At 34.4% G+C, this 16,217-nt stretch overlaps 1 protein-coding gene across 12 annotated transcripts in view; it reads right to left on the reverse strand.

The window, feature by feature from the left end:
• LRCH3 (leucine rich repeats and calponin homology domain containing 3) overlaps window positions 1–16,217 on the reverse strand; it is a 97,887-nt gene that overhangs the window by 14,338 nt on the left and 67,332 nt on the right. For 3 of the 12 annotated variants that reach the window (XM_033123608.1, XM_033123615.1, XM_033123584.1), the window contains exons 12-19: window positions 15,797–15,946; window positions 12,438–12,488; window positions 10,677–10,730; window positions 6,751–6,864; window positions 3,155–3,209; window positions 2,527–2,634; window positions 1,140–1,258; window positions 363–500 (exon numbers count right to left, since the gene is read on the reverse strand). In XM_033123608.1, coding sequence (XP_032979499.1) covers window positions 363–500; window positions 1,140–1,258; window positions 2,527–2,634; window positions 3,155–3,209; window positions 6,751–6,864; window positions 10,677–10,730; window positions 12,438–12,488; window positions 15,797–15,946 — 789 coding nt within the window. Of the gene's footprint in view, window positions 1–362; window positions 501–1,139; window positions 1,259–2,526; window positions 2,635–3,154; window positions 3,210–3,577; window positions 3,770–6,750; window positions 6,865–10,676; window positions 10,731–12,437; window positions 12,489–15,796; window positions 15,947–16,217 lie in introns of those variants that run through there. The other 9 variants (XM_033123664.1, XM_033123669.1, XM_033123640.1 and 6 more) reach the window with 7 other exon arrangements.

Consider the following 16,217-nt stretch of genomic DNA (forward strand, 5'->3'; position numbering starts at 1 on the left):
TGCCACGGTCATCCTCATCTTCTGACTCTAGGAATTCTATGCCCAGAATCCCTCCTCCCACTCTGTAATACTGATAAATTCCTACAGTTTAACTCTTCTGGGAAGGCTTTCCTGAACTCTTCAAGCAGAATTAAAGCTTGTTCTTTTGTATTCCTATAGTACACCTCTTACAAACCTCTTCTAACATTTATCACACTGCTGTAAGTTATTATTTATTGCCTACTTTTTCTCATAGAAGTGAGACTTGGGAAAGCAGGAACTGGACTATTCACATTTGTATCCCTAGTGTGCTGCACAATGCCTGCCATTGTACTTAATAAATGTCTGATGACTAGCCAACATTTTTAACATTACAAACTTACTACAGCTGGTGAGGGGACATGAATGCTTGGGACAGATCGAGGCCGCACATGATTGGCCAAATGGCAGAGAACAACACCATCGGTTAGAGCTGCTCCGAGATCACAAGGCAGAGACACTTTCAACCGGTGCTCGATATGCTGAAGGATAGGAAGACATGTCGCATGTTAACTGAAGAGTGGCTGACACATAGGACATACTGGACTTACAATGGAATATATATAATTAGAAAATCAAGATAAAAAGCAAGTAACTTAAGTATCACAATCCCTATTTTATCCTTCTATCTTAAGTCAGTAGGTTATGGAGATTGATTACATAAGTATGTCAGCCAGGCCACGGTGGTGCAAATTACCACAAGAGAAATTCATTTACAATTTCCTGATTAAAAAAACAAAACAAAACATTAGATTTTCTTTCAACTCCAAAATAAAATATACACTATATATGATGTGTGATATGTATATGTGTACATACATGTAAATTATTATTACTCTTACAAGATTCCTTTACCACATAAGGCAGAAAAAAGTTTTAAATGAGTAGGGCTAAGGATTAAGCTTTTTAGAATAACACATCTCATTTTCTTAGTAAGTAGCTGTAAAGAAGTTCCTTAATAGCAAAATTTCTTTCACTTTCATCACACAATGGGCAACACAGTATACAATGGGGACTTGTTTATTCTATTAAAAATTATAAGTCAAGTGAATAAGTGATTGCAGGATTATGGGCTATAGCAATATCAATGAAAAAGTGTAATTCAACGGTAATGTACACACTTTCCGCAGTTGATCTATTAATTCCAGCTCTTCTTCTCTCTGCCTTGAATTTTGTCTTGTAATGGAATCTGCAGAATCAGTGGTAGGTGCAGAAGATGAAAGAAGGGGTGAAACATGACCTAAAAAACATGAGCATGTAAGACAGAAAGGCAACTGCCAGTGCCAGAAAAAAATTCAATTGACTGGATCTGTTTCCTTGCAAGTACAGCACTTTCTACTTCTGGATTAACTCTTTAAAAAAAGTTTTAATTCTGGAAATTTTCAAATATACACAATAATAGGGAGAACAGTATTAAAAAACCAACAAATGTCCATTACCCATTTGGGTCAACTACTTTTGTGTGATTGATTACATCCACTTAATGTTTTTATTGAAAAATAACAGAGAAAATTACAAGTCATAAGCAAACAGCTCAATAATTACCATGACAAAGTGGACACAACCATTACTAACACCCAGAAGCCCTTGTCAAGCTCCCTACCCACCAGTAGCCAAAGGTTACTTCCAACACCACAGGTTCTAATTATGGACTTCCTAACTTCTTACACCACAGATTAGTTTTGTCCATTTTTGAACTTTCAATAAATGAAACCATATTTATGTATGTATGCTTTTGGGTCTGCCTTCTTTTGATCAACATCATATTTATAAGATTTATCCAAGTTGTGTATATTAATTTGTTCATTTTCATTGCTTATATGGTATCCCATTCGGGGCTATTATGAATAATGTTGCTATCAATATTTTTTGTACATGTATATGTTTTAGTATACATGTGTACATATTACAGAAAGCAAAATTCCAAATCATAGTATGTACGAATGTTCAACATTAGATGAGATAAACACTTTTCCATACGAATTTACAATCCCACCAACAGTGAGTCTCTGGTTTGATTTTAAATCTCACTGTAAGTACATCTATCAGTTAGATAAAAGTACTTATTTTAGACTTGAAATGTTTGATTCGAAGTCCAGGTAACTTCTTAGGGGACCAGGCAGAAATTTGTCATATTAATTAACAGACACAAGAACTAGGTAGATTTTTAAAAATTACTGATTGATTTCTTTAAGAACACAGAAAACAGCTTTTATCAACAGAAAAATCTGAGAAAGAGCTGATTACGAACATTCTCTGAACCTCTGAAAAAGTATTTTATTTGTTCAAATACTATCACCTACTTTTAGGTGCTACTAAGAAACTTTCGAATTAAAACAAATTCAAAACAAGAGTCTCCTACTTTAATGTCAGTGAGATCACAGATAACTGCAGAGTTTAAAGCTTTTGCCAGGTGAAATTTTGCCAAGGTAGAAGTTTAAAAGCATGTAACAGTTAATGTCATTGTATAAAGCCTCCCACGGTCCCCCTTCAGTCACTACCTCCTACCTTTATTTGTTTCTGCCCTGACAGCTGCTCGAAAAAGGAAGCTTTCAGGGCGCTGGGGCTGGTTTCTCTGGATAGCAGCAGGAAAAGAATATGCAGGGGAATGATGAACTAAATCAGCATAGAAAGCAAAATTAGATTAAAGGAGATGGAAAAACATTAACTATAGTAACAGACACATGTCACAAAAGTTTGATAAATGGAAAATAAAGAAAAAATCAAATTAAACATGGTAATAATATAAAAGGATATTTGTTTAATTTTTGTTTATTAATACAAAATCTGGTACAGAAAAACAACCCTGGCAGCAGGAAGGCTGCTTATATGTAGTAATAATTGTCATGTTATTTTTGGTATATCAATAAAGGCAGAATGAATGCTGATGTATCGAATATAGTCTCTGCAAACCTACAGCACTGCTAGCTCATGCTCATTTGTTCATATCAAATGGCTGAGTAGTTGAACAACGAGTTGAATTAAAAAACTGAAAATGTGTAGAAAGTTCTCAATTTTGTGTCTAATTTCTCATTTCAGAAAAGGAAGCCACAGTTCTGTAAGAACTAATTTATCAGGAAAATCCTGGTAAAGAATTATAATCTTGATGTGGGTAACTGCACTTTGTGTCTATTACCTGTTTCTGTTGTAGGCGAACTTGATACTGTCAGAACATTAGATCTGTCATCATTCTGTGGGGAAATAGAGACATATCAATAATTACTACTCAAGAAGAGGTATTCTCCACATTTATGGAAACTATGGGATTAAAAAGGAAAAAAACCATGCAACTCTCCTTCAAAATTAAGTCTAGAAATAAGAACTTGGTATAATAATTTTGTATGTTTTTTTTAAGGGCAAACCTTTTATTTAGTTCTATAGAATACAAGGTTTATGTAATGCATTATCGAAAGATAGTCCTATTAGATAAGAGGGCTTTCCTATGATTTTGAAAAACGATCATCCTAAGGCAGAAAACTTTATTGAGAAAAGTATAGGAGAGAATAAAATTTTATTTTATAATAGCATTTTTCTGGTATAGTTCCTAAAGTATTTTTACCTCCCTCTGAAGAATAAAATTTAATGTGTTAAGAGTGATGAAGTTTTCTTCATTTCAGTTAAGAAATAAGGTGTTTAAAGATGATAGATAGCTGTATTTCCAGACTTGTATTTGAGTCCAAGATGTTTTTAATTCATTGAGCAAAGAAATTGTAAAAAGGAGGAAGAGCTCACTCAACTGGTAAAAGTTTACCTAAAAAAAAGGGAAATGTGGTTAAGCTAATTTAAAAAGAAATTTGTTGGCTGGTTGAGTTAGAGATATTAAAAGACTTGGCAGGGCAGTAGAATCAAGAAAAGCTTAGAATAACAATTTTTCAGGCCTTGACATCTAGTTTTACTCAATTATTTAAATATATTATAATCTTATGATACTAAGACACATTTTTGAACTAGCAGAATGACTTGAACACACACACACGCACACATACAAATACACACACGCACACACACACACACACACATTTGCTCCCAGGCTTTTCTCTCCCTTTTGGTTGGGTTTCAGTATTTTCAGAGATCTTTTATCTCTAGTTGGAATTGGGTCAGATGAAATGAATGATGACAGGGAATTTTACTACTAAATTAAGTAAGTAGAAGCCACGTTGTTCAGAAAATTCTTGCACTGATCTGGAAGACAACTTGTGGTAACCATTCCTTGTTTTGATACTCTTAGGTTGATAATTAAAATTTAAAAAGTAAGCTGCATTCTTGAGTAAAGCAGTGTATTAAATATTTATTAGTGAAAAAGACAACATGTTCAAGTTTATACATGACAATAAAATAAGTTTAGAATGTTGAGAAGAAATGGAAATTCAAATAAATAACAAATTTAATCTAAACCAACAATAGGAACTAATAAAAGGAAGGAACAGACAAATGAGGCAAAAGCTGGATATTTTTATAAGGAAACAAAAGACTATTTTTATTTTCAAGGAATATGAGATAGGAAGGAAAAAGCTAGTTAGCTAAACAAAGACCTGTTCAAGGACCAAAGGCACAAGCAGAAAAACAAAAGTAGCAATTATTCCAGATACAGAGGAAAAATATTTTTAAAAAACTTAAGGGTGGCCAGTTAGCTCAGTTGGTTAGAGCGTAGTGCTAATAACACCAAGGTTGCCAGTTCGATCCCTGCATGGGCCACTGTGAGCTGCGCCCTCCTTAAAAAAAAAAATTAAAAAAAAATTAAAAAGACCCATTAATAGGAGTTAGGCTAGAAATTTCAGCATAGTAAGGAATAAAACAATAGTTAATAGGCAGTTCTATTAGATGAGAAGGGAAGAGCTGACAAAAATTCCACTGAATGGCAGCAAATGTTTTTTACCTCCAAAAACACCAAAAGATAATACACAGTTGGGTCTAATGAAAAACAAAACCAGAATAGAGGGGACTTGTAAAATGGTGATTTTTGAAATGTACTTTTATCAAAACTATAAATCTAATTGACTTGCATTCTAGGATACTAAAATAATTGATGCAAATCAACGTAAACCACTGACTGTATTTGAGAACTCTTGGAGAAATGGAAAGAAAAAGAAAAGAAAATTGACAAGAACTCAACTTTTATGCCTGGCTTAGCAACAAAATAAATAAAATCATGCCTCAAAATCATGATTTTATATGACTTTACCTGCTGTAATGTTACTGGGATACCAAAAAAATACAGAATATATCTGTTTAAACTAATTATGTGAGAGTGCAGCAGGTCTGACAGAAAGTTTGAGTTATCACACAACTTTTGACACACTCACTTTGGCCTTTCTCATCTATGATTCTGGGAGAGAATAAGCCCCAGTGCCCTAAAGTATCCAATCAGGGTAATGAATTAACTTCTCTCCTATACATCTAGTATGGTACTAGGTATACCCCTTCCTTGAGAGAATTTTACAAACAGTCCCTCAAATAATTTTCTGTGTTGTTTAAAAAAGAACCTAGCTGAGAAAGGCTAGCAAAGGGTTAACACAGAAGGGAATGATAAAGTTTTTCAGGAGACATCCAAGTACCTGTAGCATCAGAGAGGTTTGTCAGGTTTACAGATGTTATAAAGTTGGGGTGTACATTTAGAAGGATATGATGTATGAATTTGAAAGTATTCTGGTAAATTAGAGAAGTATTAAGCAAAAAAGCAAACAGGTATTGAGGAAAACAAAAGACATAAGATGTAGAAATTATCATTTAGAAGTATAATTAAGACATTTGAGAATTATAGTGGATACTGAGCAAAATGAATACCAAAATGGAAAAAGCCAACTTAATGCTCAGAGTTAAGACATGTGAAAAACCCTTATTTCATGCTTAGCACCAGGTGATCTCCAATGAGGGATGTATTTCTCGCTGGAGACTGGGGAGCCGAAATGGAAGGCAGAGAACTTGTGAAAGTTCCTAAGGATTGAAAGGCTGGGAAAGACCTGTAAAAGTATCAGTTAATTCAGGGAGAAGACAAGGGTGGCACTGTAGTAGTTTTCAAATATAAAGATTCTCACATAAAGACTGCTATTTACTAGAAAACCACTCTGGAAAGAAAAGAAATAAGTATAAACCACAGGAGGACAGACAGAAGCTAGAAAAGGAAAGAACCTTCTTGACAGTGAGGATTATTAATCATTTCTATGTGTCATGATAACAAATAAGGAATTACCATTCCTAGAGGCCTTCAAAAACTAGTATGCTACAGCTTCTTTATTTAGGCTTCCAGGCCGTATGATCTCTTGTCACAACTATTCCAACTCTGTTGTTAAGCACAGAAGCAGCCACAGATAATACAGAAACAAATGGGAGTGGCTGTGTACCAATAAAACTATTTACCAAAACAGACAGCCTAATGTAGAGGGTTTGGGCAGTAACAGATTTGGGGACTTGGATTCAAATCATTTTGCATGTACATTAACAACAGAGTGAATATGACATTATATATTAGCCAAAGTAAAATAATAACTCAAAACAATAACCAATGATTAGAAAATTAGAATGACATGTCAAATCAGAATCTGAATATAAAGAGTTAACGCAGGCTTTATGACTGTTTCTGGCATGATAAAACTTTAAAAAAATTTCAAGTGAAATTAATGTTAAACTCAAATAGTTTCATAAGCTTAGGTATATTTCATGCAATCCTAGATTTCAGATTGCTGCTGTTAGACCAATCCATTGGAAAATTTAAGACCTCCACTATACACCCACCTCCAGCCCCAAAGTTCCTGGTGAATTACAGCAACAAGATACCTCAAGAGGCATGAAGGCAGAAGAATGAGGCAGGGTAGCAGCACAGCCCACTTCATTCAACCCTGACAGCGACTAAATTTCAAAAGAGAAAGAGAAGAAACAGAAAGCAGCATTTATGTTAGCAAAATGTCACGCAGGCAGGCAGGAAGGCAAGCAGATCTGATCAGTGAAATTAGAAAAGGAAAGGTCACTGAGAAACTTTCAGATGGTTTACTAAAATATTGATAGTACAGAAAGGAAATACTTGGGGAGTGGGGGTAATCCATAATTTAAAAAAAGTTTTCCATCTATAATAATTCAAGCTATTTCAATACCTCATATATCAATCAAGAAATGAAAGGCAGGATATATTAAAAACAATTCTGTTTAGAACTAAAACTCAGAACATCAAAATTTGTTTAGCAAAATAGTCTTGAAACTAATGAGTTCTATGTTGTTCCTATGACGGGAAAAAAAATCCAGTTAAAGAGCTCATTTTAACTGAGAAGAACCAACATGAATAAGAACAGTATTTTTCAATATTAATCCAATTTCAGTAAAGCTTTATTATCATTCAATTTAATGGCTCTGATGTGAGAAGACACGACATGAGGGTTTTGTATCACACTTTAAGGATGAATCAGCACTTCATTTCTACCTCTGTGAAAGTCCAAATGACCTACAAGAGGTTAAGTAGAATTTTCCTTTTCTTTAAATCCTTTATCCATTCTCTAACCTACATACAACTAGTTAGTTATGTTAGAGATAGTGTTAGAAGTTACTGTACAGAATTTGCTGATTAGAGATAAAAGCTGCTCAACACATGACAATTTTTTCATTTGCCGGGGAGCAGAAATCAGAGAAGACAGGGCTTTCACAAAGGGTGCTGGATAATTGTACCCATTAAAACAACAAAATGACAAAGGCTTAATGATATCAAAGGCCTTATAAGTTAAATAATTTTAAGAAATTTAAATTAGGATCACCAAGATCTGAATTATGGGATAGATGAACAAGAACACATGTGGGTGTTTAGAAGATAGAGTAAATGATCAATAAAATAAATACAACTGTATTTTTAATGAGAGTCCATAGGTAGCAATGTCTCTCCTCTCCATCCCCCAAAAAATCCATGTAACACACACTGCAACATAGTTTTTCTTAAGGCAGAAAAAAGTGAAGAACGGAAATTTAGCAAAGAACAAGACTGTGGCAACAGTAATACAATGTAATGTGTATGCTCCACCTGTTTAGATTTCCTGATCCTCCTTACAATCAAATGTACTGGAATTACTGTTAATCTCAAAATATAAAAAGGCTAAAAGCCACTATGTTGGCAAAGAAGGAAAAAAGGAGTGGAGGGAAGAGGAAGCGAAATGAGCCTAGGTATGGGCTAGTATTTATAGATGGGATATAGATGCAGATGGGAAATAGATGAAAGCTACAGAAGCCTCAAGAAGGGCAGCCCTAAGAGAATGTTAGTATAATTGATAGTAAACATTACTAATATTTATTTCAAATTCTGTATTTGAAGGTCTTTAAATCAAATTCAACATTTACCTTGCTATATATCCCATCAGACTTTTACATCAAGAAACAATTCAATGAACAATTATTAGATGCACAGCATTTACGTGTTCATTCGGGAAATATTTATTGAGCACCTAATATATCAGGAACTGTGACAGGGACTGAATATACATACAGTGTTTCCCCGAAAATAAGACCGGGTCTCATATTAATTTTTGCTCCAAAAGACGCTTTAGGGCTTATGTTCAGGGGATATCCTCCTGAAAAATCATGCTAGGGCTTATTTTCCAGTTAGGTCTTATTTTCAGGGAAACATGGTAGGTAAATGCAAGAGTGAAGACTCCTGGGCCCGTGAAACTTACAGTCTAGTAGTCTAATAGAGGAGAGAGATAAAATAATAAATATCCACCTAAAAGTACTATGAGGAAAAAAAGTAACAATGGAGATATAAGCTTGACTTAGGGTTGCAGAAAAGCCATTTTAAAGATGTGACTTTTAAGCTGACACCTATAATGAGTAGGAATGAACCAAGAGGTATAGGCAGGAAGGGAGAGGCACTCCATGCAGAGGGAGAGGCATTTGCAAAGGTCCTGAGGTAGGAAACGGTTTGGTATATTTGAAGAGCTGAAAAATGCTGGTGTATCTTGAGCCCAGAGATGAGAAAGACACAGTAGCCAGAATATGTAAGAGTTTATAGGCCATGTTAAGAAGTTTGGACTTTATTCTAAGGAGCTTGTAGGCCATGTTAAGAAGAATGGACTTTATTTTACCATATGAAGCCACTGAAGAGTACTATTGAGATCAGAGGTATGATTTAAAATATGACTATTTTTCATAGTGTTGGACATAGTTTGGCATGCAAAAATATGTGAGACATCGCCCCTGCTTTTAAATGCCATCTCATTTAGGTGAGACATGAATACTGATTAATTAAAATACAAGTGTATGTGTTTTGAAAATGGCTGAAGGCCATTTCAAATTTCATGCTAAGGGGAGTTTGTTGTTTTTTTTCAATTTCCACTTTTTCCTTGACAAAAAAGTCTGAGGACTCAGACTTCTATCTCTTACTATATGTGCTATTAAATCTCATCTTCGTTTCCTAAATTGTTTTCAGTTCTAGTATGAGAGGCAATACAGCATGGTGTTTAATACAGGTTCTCAAGTCAGCGAGATGTAGATTTGAACCTAGCCGGGCACTTACTAGCAATGTGACCTTAGACAAGTCACTTTCAGGACAAGGCGTTCCTGTACCTCAGTAGTCATTTGTAAAATGATGATAAGTTTAACCCTAACCCTTAAGGTTGCTATGAGGAGTGAATGAGATAATTCTGGTAAAGTATCTGAATCCTCACAGGCTCTCAATATTTTTCTGTATTAATTAAAATTATTAGTTGCTTCTCATGCCAATTAACTTCCACTGAAACTCCGGAGGCTGGAGGTTATGTTTATCTATAATACCTCCCAGTTAAAAAGTGCTTTATCCATCTCAAAGGAAATGATGATTGATTGCAGAACACACAGAAATTTGGACAATGGAAGTTTACGTAATAGGAGTCTCCTGCTGAAATCCGCAGTTCATGCAGTGGTACGCGCAACAACAGCAGTTACTAGCACATGAGACAGGAATTGCTATAGACGGCAGACTTTGGAACTGCTAGTTTTCAATACTACTGTGAAAAAATAACATAAAACATGATGGGAAAAGCAATTATGTAAATGGTTAGAATTCTCTTTCAAGGCCAATAAAAGTAAGACTTTTAATAAAGCTCTCATGTTATACTCATTTTCAACTGATGAAACAGACAATAAAAGTAAGCCAGTGTTAAAAATGATCGGTAGATAGCATTCCAAGATAATGTTACCCTGGGTTTAAAAAATGGGCATGGAGGGATAATCTTGAGATATATGTATTTTTTTTAAGGTTGGGATTTTCAGTAGCTTAAGATAAGGATGCTAAGACAGGATGCCAAATATACAGTTGTGTAATTAGCATCATGGAGTAAGGGAATCCATTTAACACAAAGGTGACTAATGAGCCAAATTAATGAGTAATAAAGTAAGTGAACCTGGAATTAGAAATGACATTTAAAAAACTAATATATTATGCCCTTTCCTCCCAACACACATACAAAGCCAATATGGTTCTCCATGCAAATGTTTTACTTTTGGAAACACTAACAAAGATATGTGAATCATAGCTGCAGAACTGGGTAAATCATAAATAGTAATGTAGGGAAACAGTTCTAGCTATTTGTAAAGCAGTGATGATGCCGAGCATGTTTTATGGTATTTAGATAATTTCTGAATGAAAGGTACGGCAGCTATTCTCCAATATCTAGACACAGCAATTTAAAACTTTTGTGCAAGGCTCTTACCACTAACAAGGCACTATCATCAGTGTGCTGAGACCTTCTGGATGGGAAGGGACACTGGAGAGGTGGAGAAAATGAAGCAAAGTCAAAAACAAACTACGCACACACGTGACGTATTTCACAATTACACAAGCAGAGACATATTAAGACATACTTGTGAAGATGCCAACATATATGATCACATTCACTACCATCTGGAATTCACATACCACAACAGGTAGTAAGTTGATTCTGAGTAATGACTTTCTTCTAAGGAGCCTAAACAACTTCATATATGATCTTATTGCCTCAGTGAGGGGACAGAGATTATTCTGTGGTCACAGAAGAGAAAACAAGTATAGATGGAGCAGTAACCTAAGAATTCGTGGTCATTTATTGAGCCAGTGACAAATTAAAAACAATAAACTCAAGAGTTGTGATTTCTAGTCCAGGCATCTCTTCATTACCTTTCTCAGAATAAACAAGAGTATAATTGGAAATTTTAAAACTGTTATTTTTCTTGAGAAGCTTTTGATAATGAAATCTCCAGAATGACCATCAAGAAGGAAATGTGGGGTAAAAAAAGGAAGAGTGCATTAACTTATCAAACTTTAGTTGTCAAAAGGTTTGTACAGAATTATTACCATATGAAGAAAAGACAACTGAAAATGCTTAAGTGAATCTTTCAGGTATTATACCAATGCATAAGTTCTCATATAAATAAATAAGTAGTTATTATATGTCCAGTAAGATTTTTAAAACTTTATAATCGATATTTTAAAACATTTTGAACAACGCATTTTTACCATTCCAGAAACACTTGTGCTTTAAAAACACTGTGCTGAAAACTGATGCTCCTAAAGCCCCGTACGTGTGGTTTTCAAAAAATTTATTTTACAAAAAGCAAACTCAAGGTTCACATGAAGTAATGTCTTTATGCATGTTTTTAAGAAATGATCATAAATTGAATAAATGAGAGGGCAAAGATGAAGGAAAATGGCTAACTGGAAAGCCAACTACAATAAAAATATTCATGTAGTAAGCTTCCTGATCAAAATAGGTCAATTTTAAAAACTTTAAGCAATTAATTTTACATGTTAACTTGTAATGAAAATATACTACTTAATGTTATAAAACTAATCTGTACAAAGTATAATCAATAACATACACACTTAGGAAATGATCAATCAAGCCGAAATACTATGTAGGGTCTTGTTTTGTTGAATACCGATACCATTCACCCTCTCAAGACTCTCTCTCACTATACAGTGTACTTCGAAAATGGATAAGGGGGCTGATACCCTGTTTCCCCAAAAATAAGACCTAGCTGGACCATCAGCTCTAATGCGTCTTTTGGAGCAAAAATTAACATAAGACCGGCATTATATACTATACTATACTATACTATACTATACTATACTATTAGACCAGGTCTTATATTATAGTAAAATAAAACCAGATCTTCTATTAGTTTTGCTCCAAAAGACGCATTAGAGCTGATTGTACGGCTAGGTCTTATTTTCAGGGTAACACGGTACCTCTGGTGAAGATGGGGAGGGAAATAAATAATCTCCAGGTGGACCTGTATAGTTTTAAAAAACCCTGACCTACAGATTCTGATAAACTCTCTGGCCTGTGTCTTCTCCTAGTAAGCAGAATTTTGTGAGGGGAAAAGAGAAAGTGGCAATATGTTGATCACTTAAAACACACAATAACCACATGCCAAATATTTCATTTCTATTGCAATAATAAAAAATTCCAAAGAAAAGCTGATTATAGACTTACCTCGCCACCTAAGGAGAGTTGTTGTTTTTGTGGACTGTGTGTTGCTTTTTGCTATAAACCCCCAACCCCCCCAAAAAAGGGAAGTTGGTTAGAATCTGGAACACTAGAAATGATAAACTGTTATTTACTAAAATAATCACATTAATATTTGTATCTCTTGTGCATAGTACTTTTCTAGATTTACTGGTTAGAAGATGTTGCCCTTTCACTTAAATAGCTTAGAATTTAAATGAGGAAAAGCAATAAAATGACAAACAATATTTTCATGTCTATAAGTAGAAATTTTAAAAACTGTGTTTTTATATGTATATGCATACAAACACAGTTATAATAGTTATCTCTCACTATATTCTCTCAATGAAATCATTTTCTCTTTCTGTAATGGCTTCAAATACCACTCTAATGCTAACAGCTTTAGCTCTCCTCTATCAGCCAAATTTCACATTTGCATTTTCAACTGCCTGTGGAAACACTCCACTTGGAAACACCACTGTCACCTCATGTTCAACACATCCAAAAACGAACTCACAATTTCCCATACTAACTGGCTCTTTTCTCCAATTTGCTAATTTATATTATTATACCAATAATAATACAACATCTGTATAGTCTCTGTTTTACAATGTTCTTATATACAGTACCTCAGGTGATCCTTCTTACTTTGTGAGATAAACAAACATCATATCATAGTCATTTAATGATGGAAAATTGAGGATGAGAAGTCATATGATATGTGCAAGGTCGCAAAGTTGGTAAATAGCATGAATGAGATTTGCACCTATGTCTTCTGACTCCAAATCCTACATTCTTTCCACAGTGCTAGACTCCCATTAAAACCAATCTTTTAGCCTCAAAATCTTGCTTTGGGGCCCTTTTTTTTTTTACTTAACTTCAATGATTTCTTCAACATTCACTACATATCTATGATGCTTTTCTTGAAATCTCTCTTATAGTTAAAATTTTAAATTCATGTGGTAGTAGGGAGAGCAGCACTCACCATACTAGTAAAAGTATTAGATGTATCCATAATAATTCTGAGGAGGTTAGTATTTAACAGTAAAATATTACACATATGAGGAAACTAAAGGCACAGAATGGCTCAGTAACTCCAAAAGTCAAGCACATACTGAGAAGCAAATCTGAATTCAAATTCAGATATTTCTGATTCTTAGCTCTTACCACTATGCAACACTACTTCTCTTTAGGAACCTTAGAAATCATCTAATTTTATGCTTTTATTTTGCATCCTAATCTAATTATTGCAATTATTTTGTTTCATTTTCCTCCTTTCTTAGTCTCTTTCTAACATATTCAACATCAATAGATTAGTTTTTCAGGAGTACCTTTCCTCTTATGTTTTGCTCCTGTTTAAGAACTTAAAATTGTTCTCTTCTGCCTAACAGATTAAGATCAAACCCTAATCTGACATTTAATCAAGACTGTCTACAATGTCATTATCTCTTACTAGCTATATGACTGCTACAGAAGGCAAGCTACCATCTTTTGCTGTGTTTGCACCCATGTTTTTGGTCCAAACTTTCAGGGAAAAATAACATTTTTTGTTTCAATTTTTTAATTCAAATTTTTATTTGTTTAAATTTTGGTACTTGTTTTTTTGCATGAAGGAATTTTAGTATTTATTTTTTAACATATTATGATACAAGAAATTTTATGTTCCGGTAACAAATTTATGATATTTACACATTACAAAAGGCCAAGAACTCCTTGTTGTTGCAAGTTCTTCGTAAGTTCAACAAAACCGATTATTGTATTCCAAGGTATTATTCTGCATACGGGTATCATTATTGATTTCTAGAGTTACACTTTTAACTCATGAGCATAAATAAAAGAATTGAAAACATTTATATACATACGGAATTAGTACTACCCATGTATAATACGCATCCTTATTTTTCCCCTCACAAATTTGGGCAAAAAAGTGCACGCTATACATGGCAAAATATGGTAAATGAGTTAATTTATGTAAAATGAATAGAAGAGCACTGAGGACATAGCATGTGTTAGCCATTACTATCACTGAGAGTCAGTATAGCATTGTGGTCATAGAGGTTTGGAGCCAGCCTGCCTTTTTTTTTTTTTTTTTTGTTAAGAAACTTAATTTTCCATCAACCTGATTTCCATTCCCTGTTCAGCTTGTCTTGATTGGAATCCTTGCCCTGCCACATACTAGTTGAGTATTTAACTTTAGGCAAATTGTTATCCTCTCTGAGTATCAGAAATCATCATCACAGGCTGATACATTTGAAAAAATTAAGAGAATTTATCATGTGAATGGTACTTAAAGAACATGGTCTTTGGCTAGAGTTGTGAAACACAAGTGAGAAAGCATTTAGAGGATAAGAGTGATTCATTCATTCAATCATTTGTTTAACAAATATTTATTGAGCTTTACTACAGGCTAAAACCTGCTAAGATCTAGGGACATGGCAGTCAATAAACAAGACAGACATGGTCCCTGTCTTCATGGAATTTACAGATAAACGGGGGAGAGAAAGAGAGAGAGATCAAACAAACAAAAATACAAATAATTATTTAATTATGAAGGAAAAATCCAAGGCAATTTCCGAACAAAAAGATTTAAGTAATACAGGCAAAAAAAATAGAACCCAGTTTACATGCAACTTAGAGGCTGCAAAATATTAAAAAAAAAAAAGTATTAACAGGGGTTGTTAATTGGGTAAGTGTGGAAAGAACAGAAAGTAAAGAAGCAAAGGTGACTCTGAAGTATTAAGCCTATGAGCCTTGCAAATTTTTGTAGAGTGAGGAAGTTAGAGATAGGTTCAGATAACAATAGTTTATATTTTATGGCACTTTCACTTTCATAATATTGTTGATCTTTACTAATGCACTAAAGATTGAAAAAATGGGAGCTGGACAGTAAAGTGATATGTCTAACGACAGACCGCTAATTAAGAGGAGACTACTGTTCTAACATCACTTCTAATTGTCCTCAGGCCTATCTACACGTGGACAATTAATCTAATCACAAGTAGGAGACAGTTACACTATTTATTCAAGATTCCTCACAATGAGGAAAGAAAGCTGACGTTTTAATTAAGACAACAAAAACTGATAGCATTGGGGTGGCCTGTTAGCTCAGTTGGTTAGAGCATAGTGCTACTAACACCAAGGTTGCCAGTACGATCTCCATATGGGCCACTGTAAGCTGTGCCTCCTTAATAAACAAACAAACAAACAGACAGACAAATAAATAAATGTAAAACTAAAAAAAAACAGAAAAGCAAAAAAACCCCAAAAAAACCCGACAGCCTCAGCAAAACAAATAAGCACTTCTAAGAAACTTGAGGAATGTCATTAAATGCATTCAAAAGACTCACCCTGACGAAGTCCAGGACAGCATCTCTCTGAATCTGCTTGGTCCGTATTTTCTCCTCCTCATACTGCAGGGCAGCAAGTTGTGCCTCTCTCCGCGTGCGCTCCACTAACTGTTCTCTTCTCCGATGGAGTTCCAAGTCTGTATGTGACAGCTGGAACAAAAGTCAGTTTGTATACGCAAGTGGGGATAAAGATCAGCTTATCAATATTCCTTCCTGCTGACCCAACTTTTACTCTGCAGTCACCTAGCATTCTTTAAATGTGTTTATTAATAATCTTTCCTCATCTCTGTACTATGTTCTTATGTGTACTATAAAGCTATCCTGTCAACGTGGATGAAGATTTATTTTCTGTCTGTATCTAACAACACTGTTAGCAAGTATCAGGTACACATGTTATATTACTTGTACGATCAAGGAGACA

Source organism: Rhinolophus ferrumequinum, chromosome 2, assembly GCF_004115265.2.
Source record: "Rhinolophus ferrumequinum isolate MPI-CBG mRhiFer1 chromosome 2, mRhiFer1_v1.p, whole genome shotgun sequence".
NCBI classification, from domain to species: domain Eukaryota; kingdom Metazoa; phylum Chordata; class Mammalia; order Chiroptera; family Rhinolophidae; genus Rhinolophus; species Rhinolophus ferrumequinum.